The sequence below is a fragment of the Centroberyx gerrardi genome, chromosome 24, assembly GCF_048128805.1.
Source record: "Centroberyx gerrardi isolate f3 chromosome 24, fCenGer3.hap1.cur.20231027, whole genome shotgun sequence".
Classification (NCBI taxonomy): domain Eukaryota; kingdom Metazoa; phylum Chordata; class Actinopteri; order Beryciformes; family Berycidae; genus Centroberyx; species Centroberyx gerrardi.
Window position 1 is genome coordinate 5,075,650 of NC_136020.1, and position 18,236 is coordinate 5,093,885.

The following is an 18,236-nucleotide window of genomic DNA, read 5'->3' on the forward strand; positions in this document are numbered from 1 at the left end:
ATGGGAGATGAGGCCTACCCAGAATGCCAAGCCCAAGAACTGTTCGATGACTTTATGCAGGCGTCAACCTGCAGGGCCACGCTGCGTGCCTTCAGCCAGCTGTGTGAACACCTCCAGCTCGCACCAACACCCACTGAGCGGCCTCTGTACCACACAATCAAAGAACGCCTCAACTACTGGAAGGCCAACGGTCTGTGGGCCAAACTGGACAAGAGGGCTGCACATCAGGAGTATATGAAGGGCCGTGCCTGTGCCAGCACTACAGTAAGTTCCCCTCCCTGCTGATGTGTGGAGCTTGGTATATAAATGTCGGAGCCTGTGTCAGACACCTCAGCGCTGTCCTCTCTCTGATCTCAGTGTGTGATCATCGGGGCCGGGCCCTGTGGTCTGAGGATGGCGGTGGAGCTGGGCTTCATGGGAGCGCGGGTGGTGCTGCTGGAGAAGAGGGATGCCTTCTCCAGGAACAACGTGCTCCACCTCTGGCCCTTCACCATCCATGACCTCCGGAGCCTTGGGGCGAAGAAGTTCTACGGCAAATTCTGCGCCGGATCCATCGACCATATCAGTGAGCGGTCCAAAGTGTACAACAGTTCCTATACAGTTTCTCCTGTCTTTCTCCCCGTCATATCTCCTTCCTCTCCATTGTTCTCTGCAGGTATCCGCCAGCTACAGTTGGTGCTTTTGAAGGTGGCTCTGTTGTTAGGGGTGGAGGTTCATGTCAATGTGGAGTTCAAGAAACTGGTGGAGCCACCTGAAGACCAGAAGGGCCAAAGTAAGTTCAGTTATTCACTGAATGAGGGAGCTGATGTTTCTGATTATGTTATAGAATGATCTATCTGCATATGTCTGCCTGTCTCAGAGGTGGGGTGGAGGATGGAGGTGCATCCCAAGTCCCATCCTGTCAACCAGCTGGAGTTTGATGTTATTATTGGAGCTGATGGACGACGGAACACTCTACCAGGTACGCTACCACAGCACTTGATGTATCTTGAGCCCTGATAGGGTTAAACAAGGCCTCCTGGAGCGTCTTGGAGGCTCAGTGGGTTAAGTTGCACATCACATGCTCACACCATTGTTGGTGCACATGTGGCTTACAACAAGATCTAAGCTTCCTGATGTCTCCCCTTTGTTGCTCCAATAAGGGTTCAGACGCAAGGAGTTCAGAGGGAAGCTGGCCATCGCCATCACAGCTAACTTCAAAAACAGGAACACCACGGCTGAGGCCAAGGTAGAGGAGATCAGCGGAGTGGCCTTCATCTTCAACCAGAGGTTTTTCCAGGAGCTACGCCAAGACACCGGTCAGGACTTTTGATGAGTGCACTTCTTTAAAAAATCATCGACTCATTAGTGCAGCAACTAAAATAAATGTACTTCAAAGGACTGATTGTGTTCCAAGTCCATAAGTATTGTTAGTCATACAGAAAGTGCAACAATTGTGAAAGTACGCCGCAACAATGCATAACCCTCATATTCCCCTCATATCTCCTGTCTCTTCAAGGGATTGACTTGGAGAATATAGTCTACTACAAGGATGACACTCACTACTTTGTAATGACAGCAAAGAAGCATAGTCTGCTGGAGAAGGGAGTCATTCTACAGGTAACAATACAACACCGGCACCTGGATGTAGAGTTACAATTGCACAGACTGACTATGATTATATTGCCTTTTTAATATTCTTTACGGTTGTACGATACATAACAGGGTGTCTGCAGGTCCATAAAAAGTCTTAAAATGTTGTAAATTGAATTAACTAAAATCCAAGGCCTTAAAGGGTCTTCAGTATGGTCAATTGTTGCATTTGAGTATTGAATACAGTTTCAGACATCTTAAAAATGTTGCTTTTTCTCAATGCACTACTTTCCTAGTGAGAAACGTCCCTGGTTGTGCAGACATACACTATGATAGCGCTTCTTCTACTATTCTGACTTATTTTGGGGCGTGAAATTTATCTTAAATTTGATCTGAATTGGCATAAAGTCTTAAAAAGTCTTAAATTTAACTTGTCACCCTGCATATTATTCACCGCAACCATCAGGATTACGCAGACACGGAGCTGCTTCTCTCACGGGGGAACGTGGACCAGAATGCACTGCAGGCGTACGCCCGTGAGGCTGCGGACTTCTCCACCAATCACCAGCTGCCGTCTCTGGACTTCGCCATGAACCATTACGGGCTGCCGGACGTGGCGATGTTCGACTTTACCTGTATGTACGCCTCCGAGAACGCTGCCCTGGTTCGCCAGCGACAAGGATACCAGCTGCTGGTCACCCTGGTGGGAGACAGCCTGCTGGAGGTAAGGAGGGAAAGGAGGGAAGAAAGAGAGGGGGGAGGGGCAGATGATGGGGAGGAATAGATGGATGCAAAGTTGGTGTTGCTATTCTCTGTGATGTATGTTTGTGTGTGTGTGTCATTGCAGCCGTTTTGGCCTATGGGGACTGGTATAGCACGAGGCTTCTTGGCAGCTCTGGACTCCGCCTGGATGATTCGCAGCTGGGCACAAGGCAGCGCACCACTGGATGTACTGGCTGAGAGGTGACACACACACACACACACACACACACACACACACACGTATACACATTGTCCCTGACCCACCTGCCACGGTCACACACAGAGACAACAAGGTCCGTAAATCACATTATCCTTTTCCTTAGTTACTCACTAGGTAATCCTTCTCTGTCCTCTGCCACCACTTCTCCTGCTCTGCCTCTTCTGCCTCCCTCTACCTCTTTGTTTCCTCTGTCTTCCAGGGAGAGTCTGTATCGTCTCCTTCCTCAAACCACTCCAGAGAACATTAATAAGAACATCTGTCTGTACTCTGTGGATCCAGCCACTCGCTACCCCAACATCAACCCCCTGCTCATCACTCCAGCTCAGGTTTACACACACACACACACACACACACACACACACACAGCACTCAACACAAAGTTAAAGGAATACATCAGGTTTTTGGGAGATTTGCCTGTTGGTCAAAGTGATGAGAGCATCCATGTGTCCCTGGTAGATCACTGGTGCTCCATGCTAACACTTTAGCATACACTATGTTGAGTGATAGTAGGACACTAGCATTATTCATAATAAGAAGACTGACATTTTAGTAAAACAAAGTTGTTAGTTTTACTTACCATTTAGCTTTAGAGCTGCTAGAAGTTCTCATTTTCACACTTTTGACATAATGCTAGTGACCTAACACTCAACATAGTATATTCTAAAGTCTTCTATGTTTCATTTTTAAAACTTAGGAGTAACAGGCCATATAATTAAAAAAACACTAATAACTTTATTACTAAAAGATTCTAAGTCTTTCTTTGGATAATGCTAGTGGCCTACTATCAGTCAGCATAGGGTATGCTAAAGTGTTAGCATGGAACCTACTATCACTCAACATAATGTGGGTCAATGCTAAAGTGTTAGCATGGAGCCTACTATCACCAAGGAGGCTTTGCTATCACTCAACACACAATGTATGCTAAAATGTTAGCATGGAGCACTGGAGCCAATAAGCTATTATGGACATGTGGATGATTTTGGTGTCTATGTTTGTATCACTTATCAACAGATGAGTTGACAATCTCCCAAAAACATATTTATACCCTGTCTGTGTTAACATGTTGTTGAGTGGACTGATGGATGGATGGGGTGTGTCTCTGTAGGCGAGGCATCTGGTTGACACAGGAGAGGGGACAGGATTGGATGTGGACTTAGGAGCTGTGATCCGCTTGCCATCACCCAGACTACTCAGACAGGGTGAGTCCTGACGGTGAAGCTTCTCCAATGTGGTAATGTGCAGCTTCTCCATCCATCGGCTCCTGGATTCGACCATTTTGTGACTGGCACCACTAATCTGATTGGACAGACTGGTGTGATCCGTATCCTGCTTTGTTCTCTCCACCAGAGTCCTTCTCTCGCTCCAATAAGCTGTTGAAGTGGTGCCAGGAGCAGACACAGGGATACCGTGTGGTTGCTGTTAGTGACCTAACGACTTCTTGGAAGAGTGGCCTTGCTCTGTGTGCCCTTATCCACCACTACCGGCCCGATCTCATGTAAAACACCTCAGAAATGTTGTGTGTGTGTGTGTTCTTGTACTTCTTTTCTTAAGGACCAATGTCCTCAAAGGTATTGAAAGATGAGGAAGATCCTCCAAAGTGAGAACATTTTGCTGCTCCTTAGTTCTACAAAGGGTTAATTTAGGGTTACTGCTTGGGTTTAGGGTTAATGTTAGAATTAGGATTAGCTTTATGTTCGGCTAAGAGTTAAGGTTATCGTCAAGCATTTGTCAGATACCTGATGAAGATGCCGGGTCGAAACGTTGTACAATAGTTGAATGAATATGTAGGAGCATTGGACGTGTGTGGCATTTTCCTTTTTCATGATTCCTTGTAAGCTACTACAATCCAGCACCTGCTAAAAAAATTGATTGGGATGTGTGTATGTCTCTCCTCTTATTCATAAGAGTAAAGGTTGGGCATGTAATGGTGAGGGTTAAAGTAAAAATTTACCCTCAGACCCTCTTACACTGTTATCAATCTGCAATGTTCAGTGCATTCCAGGAGTTAAAATATACCACAAAACAACAAAGTGGGCCCAGAAAGTGGATTTGTCCGTTAAGGTTAGGGTTGGGGAATGAATCTAGTCAATCAAAGATCCCTATGTGATTACTGCCTCTCCCCCCAAAGTGACTTTGATTCCCTCGATGAGGCGGAGGTGGAGGAGAATACCCGGCTGGGGTTTGACGTGGCGGAGTGCGAGTTTGGGATTTCTCCTTTAATGACGGTGGAGGAAATGTCGTCTGTGGGCGAACCGGACTCTCTCTCCATGGTCATGTACCTCAGCCAGTTCTACCAGCTCCTCAAAGACACTCTGCCATCTAGTGGTGAGACGCTGAAGCAGAATCAATAGGCGGTTCTTCCAGCTATTAGATTAAACATGAAGATAATATTTCTGACATCTCTGACGTCTCTTTGTCCTACATCCAGGGTCTCTGTCTCAGGCTGCAGATGTGAGATCAGCTCTGATCACCCCTGCCTCCCTCCTCAGCAGGCTGGGCCACAGTCCGTCCCGCAAACGTAACCCCAAGGTACCCACGGTGGGGTGTTTCTGTATTTTTATCAACATGAATATGTGTTTCTGATATGCTCAACTCTATCTCCCAACTGTAGGAGCAGAAAGATGCATTGGGTAAAAGGAGGAAGACTAGTCGACCGTGCCAAGATGAGCAGGAGGTGAGTACAAGTGTTTAGGGCTAGGGTTAGGTTTGGAACTAAAGTTACACCAACATAGGCTTTGAAGGCTGATGCTGATATTTTTGGATTGAAGCTGCTGATAGCAGACATTGACATTTATGGTTGACCATTTTCCTACCAAAAAGAATCCAAAACATTATAAGTATTCCCCCAGAATTTTATTCTTGCAAGGTGGGAAAGCCTTTGAAACAGCATTTAGACCATCATGAGACACTAAAACTCTCCATTGAAACCCATTATAATCATTTTTTGTGATGGGTTTGGTAGGTTTTCTTTTGTGTAGACTTTTTATCTCAGTAAATATACCCCAATATACCTCGTTTTCTCTAAAAATCTTACAAACTTACTTTTCCAGCAGGAGGATACCAATGAAAGCCAGGCCTTTGAGGAGGGATTTGTGGGCGGATCCAGTCGCTCCAGAGTGCGTCTGATGGCCAATCAGCTCCAGGCAAAGTTAGATGAGAGCTCTTCATCCTGCCAAAGCCCCTCGTCTTCAGCTGCAGCAGCATTACGCAGACAGGTGAGATGTCAAGTGTGACTGTGTGCAAAGTGTCGTCCTTTTGCGCAATCATAGTTTGCTATTGCCATTATTTTGAGGGGAGTGTGTAATATTATCAAAGGATGTCAGGGACTAAAGTCTATCACATTTCAGAATGTGAACACAATGACTGCCATAGTCAATTCGCTTTCACTAGTACAGTCACTAACAGCTCTGGATCCTTCCTGCAGTTGTGTATGTGAAGGTTGTTGGGTGGCAGGATAGGTCGTAATGTTAATGCCAGCTTAGCATTAGGACACACACTCTGATTGGATGCAGTGGTGGACAGGGTTAGTCTTGCTTCATTGGTAATTGGTATCAGGTTATTAGGGTTAACCACCTTTGGATCAATAATAGTCCTTAGCTCAGGTGCAGTTGTCTCTCGAGTGCAAAGCTCTGAGCAGTAAAAGCCTTAAGGTATCACCCAATGTGGAAGCAGATGTGATCACTCTGGGACCCTATGTTGACCACCAGGGGGACTCGTTCACCAACCTTCCTACCCCCTCAGCATGTGCAGAGCCGCAGGCCCAGCCAGTTCTGGAGATTCCCGACCAGGCCTCCTCATGGAGACCGGTAAACACCGTAGCCTCCCTGCCTTAACGTTCAATAGACCATTAAAAATAGCTGCATCCTCCTTCGCTTCCACAATGTGGTGTTTGAGTCCTTAGCAGTTAGTTCCCTCCAGGCTTCAACCGATTTTTGAAGGCTGGTATCAATATTTCCGGATTGCCGAGTCAATATGTGCAACTATCTTTAAATTTGTCAATTTTCATGCCATAAAAGTAAAACATTACGAGCATTCAGAGTTCCCCTCAGGCAAACCGACATAGCGGTCTAACCCAATTGTGATGTTTCAGTGGTTTTTTGCCTTCCATATCCACACAATGCTGTCTCTGACCTCCCTCCGGGGACTTTCCCTTAGAAAAAGCGTACCCAGCAACAGGAGCAGATGAGCTTTCGTTTCAGAGAGAAGATCAAGTCCCACACTCTCCCTAGTAGGGGGGAGCAGGTATGCAAACCCACAGGACTGGGTTAGTGCTGTATGTGTAAACCAGTGGTACGTTCTAGTAACTGTTCCATAGACTCCCAGAAGAATCCTAGATCCAATGTGTCCTCTCTGATAGTTTTGCCCTTAGATAGATGAATGTTGGATGTTTTGTTTATGTTGTTTTTTTGCCTGGTATCAGATGGAAAGAATGATCACTGGGAATCCATCATTTCAATAAACTCTTCATTCTCAAAGTTAACCTCACTTGAACACATTTTGAGTCCTTCCTTGCTTTCTTTAGCAGTGGACCATGGTTCTTTAAGAAGAGCGTACAGAGTGCCTGGGGGTCAGGCCCTGTTCCAAGGCTTTGATGTTAAATATCATAGTATACTATCAGCAAGGGTTACATGTGCTGCCGTCACAGAGGAGACTGGTGCTTCTTGGGTGATTTTTTTCAGCGTATATTTCTGTAACACTTCAGGGCATGTGGCATGTGATGGCAGCTGAAAGTGTCTCTTAACAGTAAATCATCGCTACAGAAGGCCAGTGAATAGTTTCTATTGACAGTTTGAATTGCTGTGTACTGTATTGCCTTTTTGAGTTTAGAAAAAAATGAAATATATTAATATGAAGGTATAATGTTTGATTTATTTGCACCCCGAGCCTATAAACAGCCAACTGAGCAGTGTCAGCAGTTGTCTCTGTGGCTTTCTTACCTTGTATGTGTATGTTACCTTGTTCTGTGCATTTGTCCATATCTTTCTAGAACTGTGTATATTGTAGGAGACAGTATTAATGTTTGTTTGGTTGCTGTCTGTTATTATGTCTTCACCACCTGTTTGTCTGTCTGTCGGTGTGTCTTGTCTGTCTTCTCTGTTTCCTTTGGTGCCTTTGATAGAAGTTCATTCAGATGTACAGTGGGGGAGTAAGCTCTTTGGCTGAGCAAATAGTCAATCAGCTTCAAAGTCAGGAGGAAGCTAAGCCCACTCCTGACAGGAGGGAATCGGTAAGGGTCTGTTGGATTCACCCCTCACCTTCCTGACATTGACGCCACTCTACATACTTGTCTTACATAGGGTATTGACTGCATTGCAAGGGAACTCCGATAATAACTAACCTGGAACTAACAGTATCAATCACACTCATACTCACTTCTGCAAGATTAAACCCTAACATGACAGCAACACAAGATTACGGCCTATGATATCTCACCAATCTCTCCATTGATTCTCTCTCTATTTTCCTCTCTTCTTTCTCTGTTGCCTGTCTGTCTGCATGCCTAGGCCGTGCGGTCGATGTTTACAGGCTCGGTCGGTGCCAGCGATGTATGTTTCTTCTGCAGCAAGCGCGTATACGTGATGGAGAGGCTCAGTGCCGAGGGCCTGTTCTTCCACCGCAGCTGCTTCCAGTGCGACTACTGCTGCAGCACCCTCCGCCCGGCTTCCTACGCCTACGACGGGATAAACGGTGAGCCCAGCCGGCAGGGCAGAGGGCCTGTGAGGTGTGAGGAGAGACACTTTGCAGCAGTTTGGAGTTCTAGTCATTCAGACATTTCTCATGGGCAGAAATAATCTTATTGGAGGGGGGTTAAACCTCAAAGGGCAGAGCCAAAGAACTTGAATAGGCCTTGGAAGTCTGATGTAATGTAGAGCACCAACCGTGTCCCTATGGACTTCGGATCAAAGGACATTTCTCTATGGAGAAAATGAATGGTGTTTCACATAATCGTCCCTGTCACAGTCTGCGATTAAGCAAGGCTGGAAGTAACCAATTACATTTGCTCATGTTGCTGTAATTGAGTTCTACTTCTACTTAAGTAGAAGTATTGCTACTTTGCTGATACTTGGATATTTGGTAACGCTTTACTTTACGGGTCTGCAATTTCCTAGAAAGGAACTGTTCATTTCTTAATAAGTTTCCTGGAAAGAACCATGAAATTATGTACTAATTATAGTGAAATTAGAGAAAGATTTCAGTGGTAGTTGGTAAGTTCCTCCAATTTCTTCTGAATTCAAATTGCACTGAATTCAGATGCCGCTTTCGAGTGGAAGCAATTATGTTGTTAACAGCAAGCTAACACTTCTGCGGATGTTATATACATCACAGCTAGAGGTTCCGTGACCGGCTATTCAGATAGGTTAGCATAGTGTAGGCTAAGAACATGTCTATTTTTCTGGCCAATCTGTCGTCTTTTCTCAAAGATGACAACAAAAGTATTTAAGTTTTGCGAGCGTGGACGGTAGCTTGAAAAACAGCCGTGTGTGTGATGTTGTGATTGTACGACTGGTGGCTAACCACTCAGCCGTTTTAAAAAGCAAATTGCTTTTTGAATGGTTATAAAAGCTATTTTTTTCATATACAAACAAATGTACAAATGCCATATTGTTTTGTAAGAGAATTAGAAAAACCCTATCCATCTCTCCATCTACTTTTAGCCCAGGACAGCACTGGCTCTGGATCACATTGTCGGTCGGTCGGTTGCTCTGTTCACCATTGTTGGTCACGTGGGTGAAAGTGTTTCTGCAGGGAGTTAGATTGCAGACTCTCAGTCGGGACACCAGTTTGATTAGGAACGCCACAATATTCTATGTCGCGGGGCTGTTAGACTCTTTGTCTTATTTTGATCCAGAAGCCTCAAAAATGCTAACAAACGTGAGCGAAATGACGATATGACTTCTGAGGCCTATGGCAAAGAAGGAACTCTGGTCAAAATATAAACAAAAAATATAAATGGCAAAGTTGTTTTTTTTTTTACCATGGCATTCAATGCAATTTCAGTTTCAAGTTGTAGACAAACAACATGCAAAAATGTAAAAATGTAATCATAATCATATGAAAGGTAAATGTGTAGTAGGCAAAGAAGTGTTTCCTTCTACAGTATTGTAGACAGAAAGATTAGGGCCAATTCCCTTTCACTTTTATTATCCAAAAAGCTACTTATATCCAATATATCAGTAAATTGATCGTAATCCTGCTTATTTTTTTTATGTATGTACATTGTTGTATGTTGTTTGTCTGCAGCTTTTATGATTAGTATGATGTTGCTTTCTTGGCCAGGGCTCTTTAATCTGAATGGTAGTCACCTGCTTAACTAAAGGTGAACAATCAGAACTATCTAGATAACAAGAGCTGAAGTGAAAGAGACCACACATTTGACATTATCTGGTCAGATAATGTCAAATCACTCTATCACACTGATTTTACACTGATCATTGGTTGCTGCCCACAAGTCCGTGGCCGTATGATCGCTCCAAACGCCTGCATGCTGTCATCTGACTAGTACGTGCGCGCGCGTGTGTGTGTGTGCGATTTGTTGTGTTGAATCTCATACTGAAAGAGGCCTTAGTTAACACATAGAATGGCAACACTAAATCAAATACAATCCAGTCCCTTCACCGTTAGTGCCCCGGGCCTCGCTGGAGAGCCTTGTACATTTCTGCGGTTGTTTATCTCTGATTTTATTTGTGTGTGTGAGCGCCTGTGTTTGCGTGCATCAGCCACAAAGGCCATATTGTGTCTTTGAGGGACGCGCTGTTTTGCATCCCTCCCTCCAGTCGAGGGCTGGAGGGAGGCACCAATACAAATGAGAGGTTTTGTTTGGGCCTCTCCTGGATGATATTGAAGTTTTATTCAAACTCAGAAGCCAGTCAGAAGTGAGCTGTCACATGACAGGAGTTTGAACCTGAGGCGGGAGAACATGTTTGCATGTTGGGTATTTATACAAGGCCCGCTGAATGGCCTCGCTACTACTTCTAAACTGACCTGGGATCTCTGTTTACCTGTACTCTTATACAGCAACTCTCTCCCTCATGGAGGCATCAGACTGTAAGCTATATTCATCTTCTTTTCCTCCTCCCAGCTCTCAGCTTCAGCTTTTTTCTCTTTATTGAGGAAACTAACTGGATTCAACCCATACTCAGGTTGTTGTAGACTCATGTAGACTTGGGCTGATGTTGTGCATTTGCAGTGAGGCTCTAAAGCATCGGTTGTTGTCTTGCAGGGAGGTTTTACTGCCTGCAGCACTACGACCTGCGGCTCAGCGGTCCGACCCAGAGGAAGAGACCGGCGCTCAGCATCTCGTCTGACCGAACCGTTTCTCATCGGACCTCAATAGTAAGAAACACGTTTTTTTTCTGGGGGGTCAAAATACAGGTTTATATATGCTTGTGTTATGTATAACCATAACTTGGTATAAGATGAAACTTCATTGATCCTTGCAGGGACATTGGGTTGGTTACAGAAGCAAAAGTTATAGGACACAGCAGGGAGAAAGAAAAATAGAATATGGGCTGAAAAATAGAATAAAAAAGAAAAGATAAGCTGAAACTTGGGAAATTAGGTTGGTGCAGCAGCAAAAGTAATACGATTCAACAGGGAAAAGGAAATTGAATATACGCATGCCACTAGAATATAAAAATAAGCAATGCAAAATAGTAGAAATAATAAAAGAAAAGCAATAAAAACAATGAAATACAATATTGAAAGCAATAAAATAGAATAGTAACAATTGTGGGGTAATATAAACATACCTCAGCCATACATTTCAACACATGATAAGTAGACTGTTGGTAGCATCCATATACTTCCCACTCAATCTTGACTGCTTACTTAAATATAATAATAACTTTATTGATATAGCACCTTTAAAAACAGAGTTTACAAAGTGCTTTTGGCAGTTAGAATAAAAGCAGAATACTCAAAATGAATGAAAATGAAAAAAGCAATGGAACAGTGTGAAACAGGAATTAAATTAAGAGGAGAAGAGCAACATTCAAATCAATACTCGGACAACCGTAAAATAAAAACCAAAATAAATACTAGGGATAAAATAAAATAAAAACAAGATATAAGATGTAAGATCTAGTTAGGCTCATTCTCTGTACAGTCATTTGAGACATGCTTGTGATAAAGGGCTATATAAATAATCAAACTTGACCTTAAAAATAAGATTAAAAAAAGAAAGAAAATATGCAATAATCCAATTTTGGGAAGTCATAGAGATTTGAATCTGGGATATACACTTAATACGTGTGTGTGTGTGTGTGTGTGTGTGTGTGATTCTGTGAAGGGGTCGCTGGGTTCAGTGCCTGCAGCTACGTCCACTGACACCCAAACCCCCGTACCCGCTCCATCAGATCGCCGAACATCAGGTGAGCCTGCCGCCGGCTCAGCCCACTTCTCCTCACAATGCATGTACACACTGGCATGGGGTCCTTTAAACAGGAATCAATCTGGGCTTTAGTGTGTCTGTGTGCCTGTGTGTGTTTGTGCGCGTGTGCCTGTGTGTATGTATGTTCCCAGTGGCTTCGCTGATGGAGCGGGAGGCGGCGCTCGCCAAGAGGGCACGGGGGGGCACGCCGGAGCGCATCGAGCTGGAGAACTACCGCCCGACTCCGGGGAACGCGGAGCTGCCGGAGGAGCCGGAGGAAATCCCCGAGGAGACGCTGGCCAAGTACAACCTCAGTCTGCTGGAGAAAACCGCCGAGGGATCCAGGTCAGGATGCTCTTTGCCCCGCTTCTTCTCTCTTCTCTGTATGCTTCTTTCTTTCTTTGTTCAACCCACCCCCCCACCCACGCCCTTCTTCTCCTTCGGTTGTTCTCGAAACAGTAAACGCCTCTGTTTTCCCGCAGCTCCGAGTCGGAGATGGAGGAGGAGAAGGAGAGGGAGAAGGAGGGCCGGCGGCGTGTGACCTCTGACCGGGCCAAAGCCTCCTGGAGGCAGGCGCTGGAGCTCCATACCCGCCTGAGAGGAGAGGAGGAGGACGAAGAAGAGGAGGAGGAGGAGGAAGAAGAAGAAGAGGAGGAGGATGGAGAGGTTGATGAAGATGAAGAAGAAGAAGGAGGGAATGACTTGGAGTCTAGTGACGGTACGCTTACTTGTATTTTCCAGCTTGCAATTCCTCATCTTTCTGTAAATTGAATCCTCTCCTCTCTACCACAAACCTTTCTGTCCATATCTGTGCAGTTTCCTTGTCTTGTGTGCATGTAGTGCAGTGTGCATTGTGGTGATGTGTGTGTGTGTGTGTGTGTGTGTTGTGGTGTATGTCTCTCTCTATTGGTAGAAGGGGAGTATAGCCCTTGGGAGATGGAGCGCCATTCAGGCCTGTGGCTCCTACTAGAGGAGGAGACAGGTAGCGTCGAAACAAGGGAGAAAACTAACCCTACTACATGCATATAAACATGTGATTTATGGTAATTTCTTTTAACAGTTTGCATGATTTTCTGTGCTTTAGTAACTTTAACAAAAAAATATTTCATGATCCAGTTGCTGTCTTTTATTTAACCCTGCTTCCTTTCCCTCATCTTGATGGTTGAGCCACCAAAGTAACAGTAATAGTTTGGTGTTTTGTATTACTAGAAGCTCACAGTTAACATCCTTGTTTGTTTGTTTGTTTGTTTCTTTCTTTCTTTCTTGTTTCCTCACTAACCTTTCCCCTCCTCTTTTCCTTCAGAAGAGGAGTTATCTCATCCTCCTCTCGCTACTAAGAACAACCCATCGGCTGGGAGAAGCTCCTCCTCAAACACTAACACACACACACTCGACGAAGCCCCGGAGCCCGACTCCACCACGCCTGACACACACACCCGGGATCCGGCCGGCGTCCCTGACATCACCTTCTCCACGCCTTCGACGCTTCAAAGCATCACTCCTGTGCGGTCTCCGCCCTTCGCCAACACCCCCTCCGCCCTTTCCTTCTCCTTCACCTCCACTCCCACTTCCGCTGCCCCGACCCCGGACAGCTCCTCCGCCTTTTCGTCCTTCTCCACCACGTCCGGCTGCTCGCCCAGCTCCGAGGACGGCGGCAGGGAGGAGCGGGAGGAGAAGATCCGGGAGAGGAAGGAGAGGAAGGAGCGAGCGGGGGAGGCGAGCAGCAGCTCCGGGGTCGGGGTGAACAGCAGCTCCACGTCCGACTCGGCCGTGCAGGTCTCTCCTCCGGGCTCGCCTCCACCCGGACAGCTCAAAGCAGGTAGGGAAAGCGTAGATGGCGACGTCACCCTGGACCCAGCGCCTGCACCCGTGGAACCGACCGTGGTGCTGCGGGGAGCCGGAAGGGGATCTTTGGGCGAGGTCCTGTGCTACGGCGATGCGGGGGAATCCTTTGTGGACGTCAACCCCGAATTGCCGCCGCTCCTCCAGCAGCCCGAGATGGAGAAGGAAAGGAAGAGGGAGGGCGAGGGCAGGGACGACACCGGGACCACGGAGCCTCCGCCCGGGAGGAGTAAAGGAACTCTGGCCCCGGACCTGAACCCGCCCCATCGCCTCCTCACCCCACTGCAAGGCGGATCCCTCTTCCTCCAGCTGAAGGGCCTCCGGGACTCCCAGACTGAGGCGGGGGAAGGAGGAGGAGGAGCCAGGGCGCTCTGGAAGGCTGTCTTCTCTGGGAACAAGAAGGACAGGAAGAAGAGGGGCGGGACGTCCCAACCAGGCAAGGCGGCGGGTACAACGCCCAGACAGAAGGGGACAAAGGAAGCAACCAAATCGAGAAGAGCCACAGGTATGGCGATGCAGCAGTGCAGCAATCCTCCACCCCTACTACTACCACCACCACACAGTGATAATGAAATTTAGATTTTATCCGTCCTCTTTCTCTTTCTAGATTCCCAGTTCAGGGGACGGCCGAGTTGGACGGAGGAATCGGAGCTGGCCTGTTCCACCGTGCTGCAGAGATGCTCGCTCAACCCCAGAACCAATGTAAGACCAGCACCCCTGACCTCAGAGGAAGACAAGTCTGAGACCCATATAGGACCAATAGTGTCCATTTATTAAAAATCAGATCTGGTCCAGTCAGTGTCGTCCATCTCTGATATGATGGATAAAATGCAGAGTCCTTCTAATTTTTGGAACCTTTTGGCATGAAAATGGTCACATTTTCATGCCAAATTCTAATGCTAAATTCTTTTGAAGAAACCCTCTGGTTAATTGTCCCATTTTGATGTTTGTAGCTGCGTTTGGAACTGTTTGACCTAGCCTCAGATATTCAGAAGGTAACGATAAAGGAGGAGGAGGAGGTCGAGACCCAGGAGGCACAGGAGGTATAACTAGTGGTAGATACAGTAAACACACTAGAGAAAAACACTACTTCAGGGTAGAGACAGTGGATGTCTTTCTTCTTTCAACTGATCCTAGAAGAGATTTTACTTCCCACATAGGAATAGGTTTTAACAAGTTTTTTTTTTTAATGTTTTAATATCTTAGTTTTGTGATTTAGTTTAGTTTTTTGAGTATTCATTTAGACATTTTATTTTCTACAACACACTGAACCCCGGTCTTTTCTGTTAGTTTGATAATTTTTGTTCTTTATTTTTCCAAGCCTGCATATGTGCCTCATGCTCTGGCTTTTAAACGAGCATATGCCATTAAGGTAGAGTGGACCCACTGAACAAATTACTTTAAGTTCGTCATTACTGCACTTTATAGTCGACTGCAGTTGAATGATATAATGCATAAAGACCCTGTGCTTTGGTTTGCTACATGTTAACTGCCGTCCTTGTGCTCCTGCAGAGGCACTCGGTGAAGGACAAACCCCCCTCCAAGGACTCAGACGGCGGGTCGTCGTGTCCTACGGAGGTAGTGGGGGTCCTGGTTCGTGGGAAGGAGCCTTCCAGCCTGAGCACGATGGAGACCATGTTCCAGCGAGGCCGCGAGGCCGAGGACGAAGATCTGGATGCCAGAATCACACGGCGGGTACAGAGGGCCGCGCGCAAGCAGGCCAAACAAGAGCAACTCAAGAGACTGCACAGAGCCCAGGTGGGTGTATATCTCTTTTGTGAGGACTCTTTTCTTGGCCACATTTGGTTCCTTATTACTGAATGTGTGTGTGTGTGTGTGTGTGTGTGTGTGTGTGTGTGTGTCCAACAGATCATCCAGAGGCAGTTGGAGCAGGTGGAGGAGAAGCAGAGACAACTTGAAGAGAGGGGCGTGGTTGTGGAGAAAGCCCTGAGAGGGGAAGCAGGTATATACACACACACACACACACACACACATACGCACAGAGGAGAAGGAAGCCTAAATTCAGTATGATTAGTGACTTGTGTGTTCCTATGTTTATCTATCCATCTGCACTCTTTTGAAGACTACTGGGGAGACTCCAACGACAATGAAGAGCTGGACCTTCACCTGGGTGGTAGGTGACTATATGTACTCATCCCATCCCATAACAACATGCCAAGGTTATTATAGTAAACTAAAAACTAAGATGAAAACTGGGTGTTTAAAGACATTGTTGTAAACTGAAAAACTAGACTTTGTGAAAAAACTAAAACTGAACTAAAACTATCTTGTCTGCTTGTAAAACTAACTAAAAGTAAAAGTATACTTGAGATGCTTTTAGTATTTGTGTTTTTGTTTATGAGAATGATTTTTGGACAGAGAATTTATGGCTGTTCTGAGCTCTGAATTCAGGCTGCTGTTGAGTCTGCTGATGCATCTCTCTTTCTTTCTTTCTCTGTTTCTTTCTCTCTCTCTCTTTATTGGGGAGGGGGGAGTTGGCCATCGTTTACTTATAATGTTCTTTCTCTCTCTCTCTCTCTCTCTCTCTCTCTCTCTCTCTCTCTCTCTCTCTCTCTCTCTCTCTCTCTCTCTCTCTCTCTCTCTCTCTCTCTCTCTCTCTCTCTCTCTCTCTCTCTCCCTCTCTCTCTCCCTCCCTCCCCCCAGGACTGGGTAAACTGGATAACCCCGCCCTGATGCAGCAGTGGTTCCAGCTGGTGCAGCAGAAGAACACTCTGGTGCGCTACGAATCGGAGCTCATGATATTGTGAGTATCTGACCTCTGACCTTCCAAGTAATCCAGGATGTGAGTGGGGTCATACATCCATGGGTCATTCAATATGAATACTTTTTGGATGGGGTTCAGAGTTTATATTAACGCTGCTGTCTGTTGTGCTTGTCAGCGCGCGAGAGCTGGAGCTGGAGGACAGACAGAGTCGCCTCCAGCAGGAGCTGAGAGAGAGGATGGCTGTGGATGGTACACTCGCCTTACATTCACACACCACAACATGGAAACCAGTGTCCCAAACTCACTTCACTGCCAATAATGATTTTTACTGGTCAAAATATGCATAATTCTTCATAGAAATATGTCACCCTACATGTTGTCAATGCTATCACCTGTATAGAATCAGGTGCTTTGTGTTCATGTAAAACTTGCTCACTCACTTGTACAATTGATCAAGTTTGTAATTCACCATGAAGTGCAGCAGAATTTAATTTACTAGAGAGCATTTTGAGGCTTTACCCACACACACACACACACACACACACACACACATTTCACTTTTTTCTCATATATTTAGAGACGGAAGTTTTGATGCTACCACTTTGTGTAGGGCAGCAGCAGCCAGCCAATCAAGAGCCTGTTTCATACAGAGCCATTGATTTGCTGTGATTTGATTGGCTTACAATCAGGGAGAAATCGTTAGGCTCATTCTCTGTAAAGTCCTTTGACGTACTTATGATAAAAGTGATAAATAAATGAACTTGAACTAGAGTATATGGTGGCCAGCAGGGACAAAGTTTGAGAACAGGCAAAAAACAAAACTGTAAATAACTGAGGCATTCAAATGCATCGTCTCAGAAAGTAACCAGTGACTTTTATTCATTTGTTACTGACATTTAGTGCTTGGCAGGTGCCCGGATGTAAACACGACTACCGTAACACTCTTGTCTGTGACCGCCTGCAGACCACCTGAAGGGGGAGGCGGAGCTGGCGGAGGAGCGTCTGATCCTGGAGGAGATGCTGGAGGTGGTGGAGCAGAGAGACGCTCTGGTTTCCCTGCTGGAGGAGCAGCGTGTGCAGGAGCGGCAGGAGGACCGCGACCTGGAGGCCGTCATGCTGTCCCGGGGCCTGGGCCTCCACTGGGCCTGACCCGCCCGCTGCTCCCAGCTGTAGTGCTGTCGCGATAACCAGAATACATGGGTTCTCCTCTCTAAGCCTCACCGTACTTTGCCTTACATGTGTGTTTCATCCTCCACTTGCCATTCTGTGAATCTAACTAAAGACTGTTAATCCAAACACGGTTGTCCCATTTATAGACGCCAAACTTCTGACTCTTCTCAATCCGGTGTTTCCCCAATTTACTGCTTGCTGGGCCTTTGGAACCGACTCTTATGCTTATCCCTACTAATGTGAGTATTATGATTGCTATGCACTGATGTTTATCACTGTAACTCAATGTACTGTATGACAAAAAGCCTTCTAATGATACCTTTGACTTTGTATCTTGTATAATAAAGGATTTTCATTTTGTTTCTTTGGTTATTTATCCAAAAGGGCTTTAGGATTTGTTGTCTTCAGGACAGTAAAGAGCTATTTCAAACAGGATAAAATTGGATTTACACCTTGGATTAGGTGTAAACTGATTTATGAAATGATTTTAAGATGAAGCTGAAGATGAAATAAAAGTACATGTTTCTAATTGAGGCCCCAAGGCTTTTATATTCTGTAATGCTGTGTCACATTCA

At 45.7% G+C, this 18,236-nt stretch overlaps 1 protein-coding gene across 1 annotated transcript; it reads left to right on the plus strand.

Annotated features, from left to right (window-relative positions):
• mical3b (microtubule associated monooxygenase, calponin and LIM domain containing 3b) lies at window positions 1-17,947 on the plus strand. The gene is made up of 34 exons (XM_078282234.1): window positions 1-264; window positions 358-565; window positions 656-772; window positions 860-961; window positions 1,143-1,298; window positions 1,499-1,599; window positions 2,039-2,296; window positions 2,420-2,535; window positions 2,754-2,880; window positions 3,660-3,753; window positions 3,902-4,049; window positions 4,683-4,879; window positions 4,983-5,092; window positions 5,169-5,228; window positions 5,608-5,769; window positions 6,262-6,360; window positions 6,710-6,796; window positions 7,674-7,787; window positions 8,059-8,242; window positions 10,776-10,888; window positions 11,844-11,925; window positions 12,077-12,269; window positions 12,407-12,642; window positions 12,838-12,945; window positions 13,324-14,271; window positions 14,374-14,468; window positions 14,720-14,809; window positions 15,088-15,138; window positions 15,279-15,524; window positions 15,636-15,729; window positions 15,850-15,900; window positions 16,431-16,530; window positions 16,667-16,740; window positions 17,456-17,947. The coding sequence occupies exons 1-34, from the start codon at window positions 1-3 to the stop codon at window positions 17,638-17,640; spliced, it is 5,370 nt and encodes a 1,789-aa protein (XP_078138360.1). The 3' UTR covers window positions 17,641-17,947.
• The last annotated feature ends 289 nt before the right edge of the window (window positions 17,948-18,236 follow it).

What these genes read in the sequence shown, in the direction of transcription:
- mical3b (XM_078282234.1), top strand. Translation starts at nt 1, where the DNA reads ATGGGAGATGAGGCCTACCCAGAATGCCAAGCCCAAGAACTGTTCGAT. An exon ending in CAGCAGCATTACGCAGACAG is followed by an intron (nt 5,770 to 6,261) that starts GTGAGATGTCAA and finishes GTTGACCACCAG; the next exon opens with GGGGACTCGTTCACCAACCT. An exon ending in ACAGGAGGGAATCGGTAAGG is followed by an intron (nt 7,788 to 8,058) that starts GTCTGTTGGATT and finishes CTGCATGCCTAG; the next exon opens with GCCGTGCGGTCGATGTTTAC.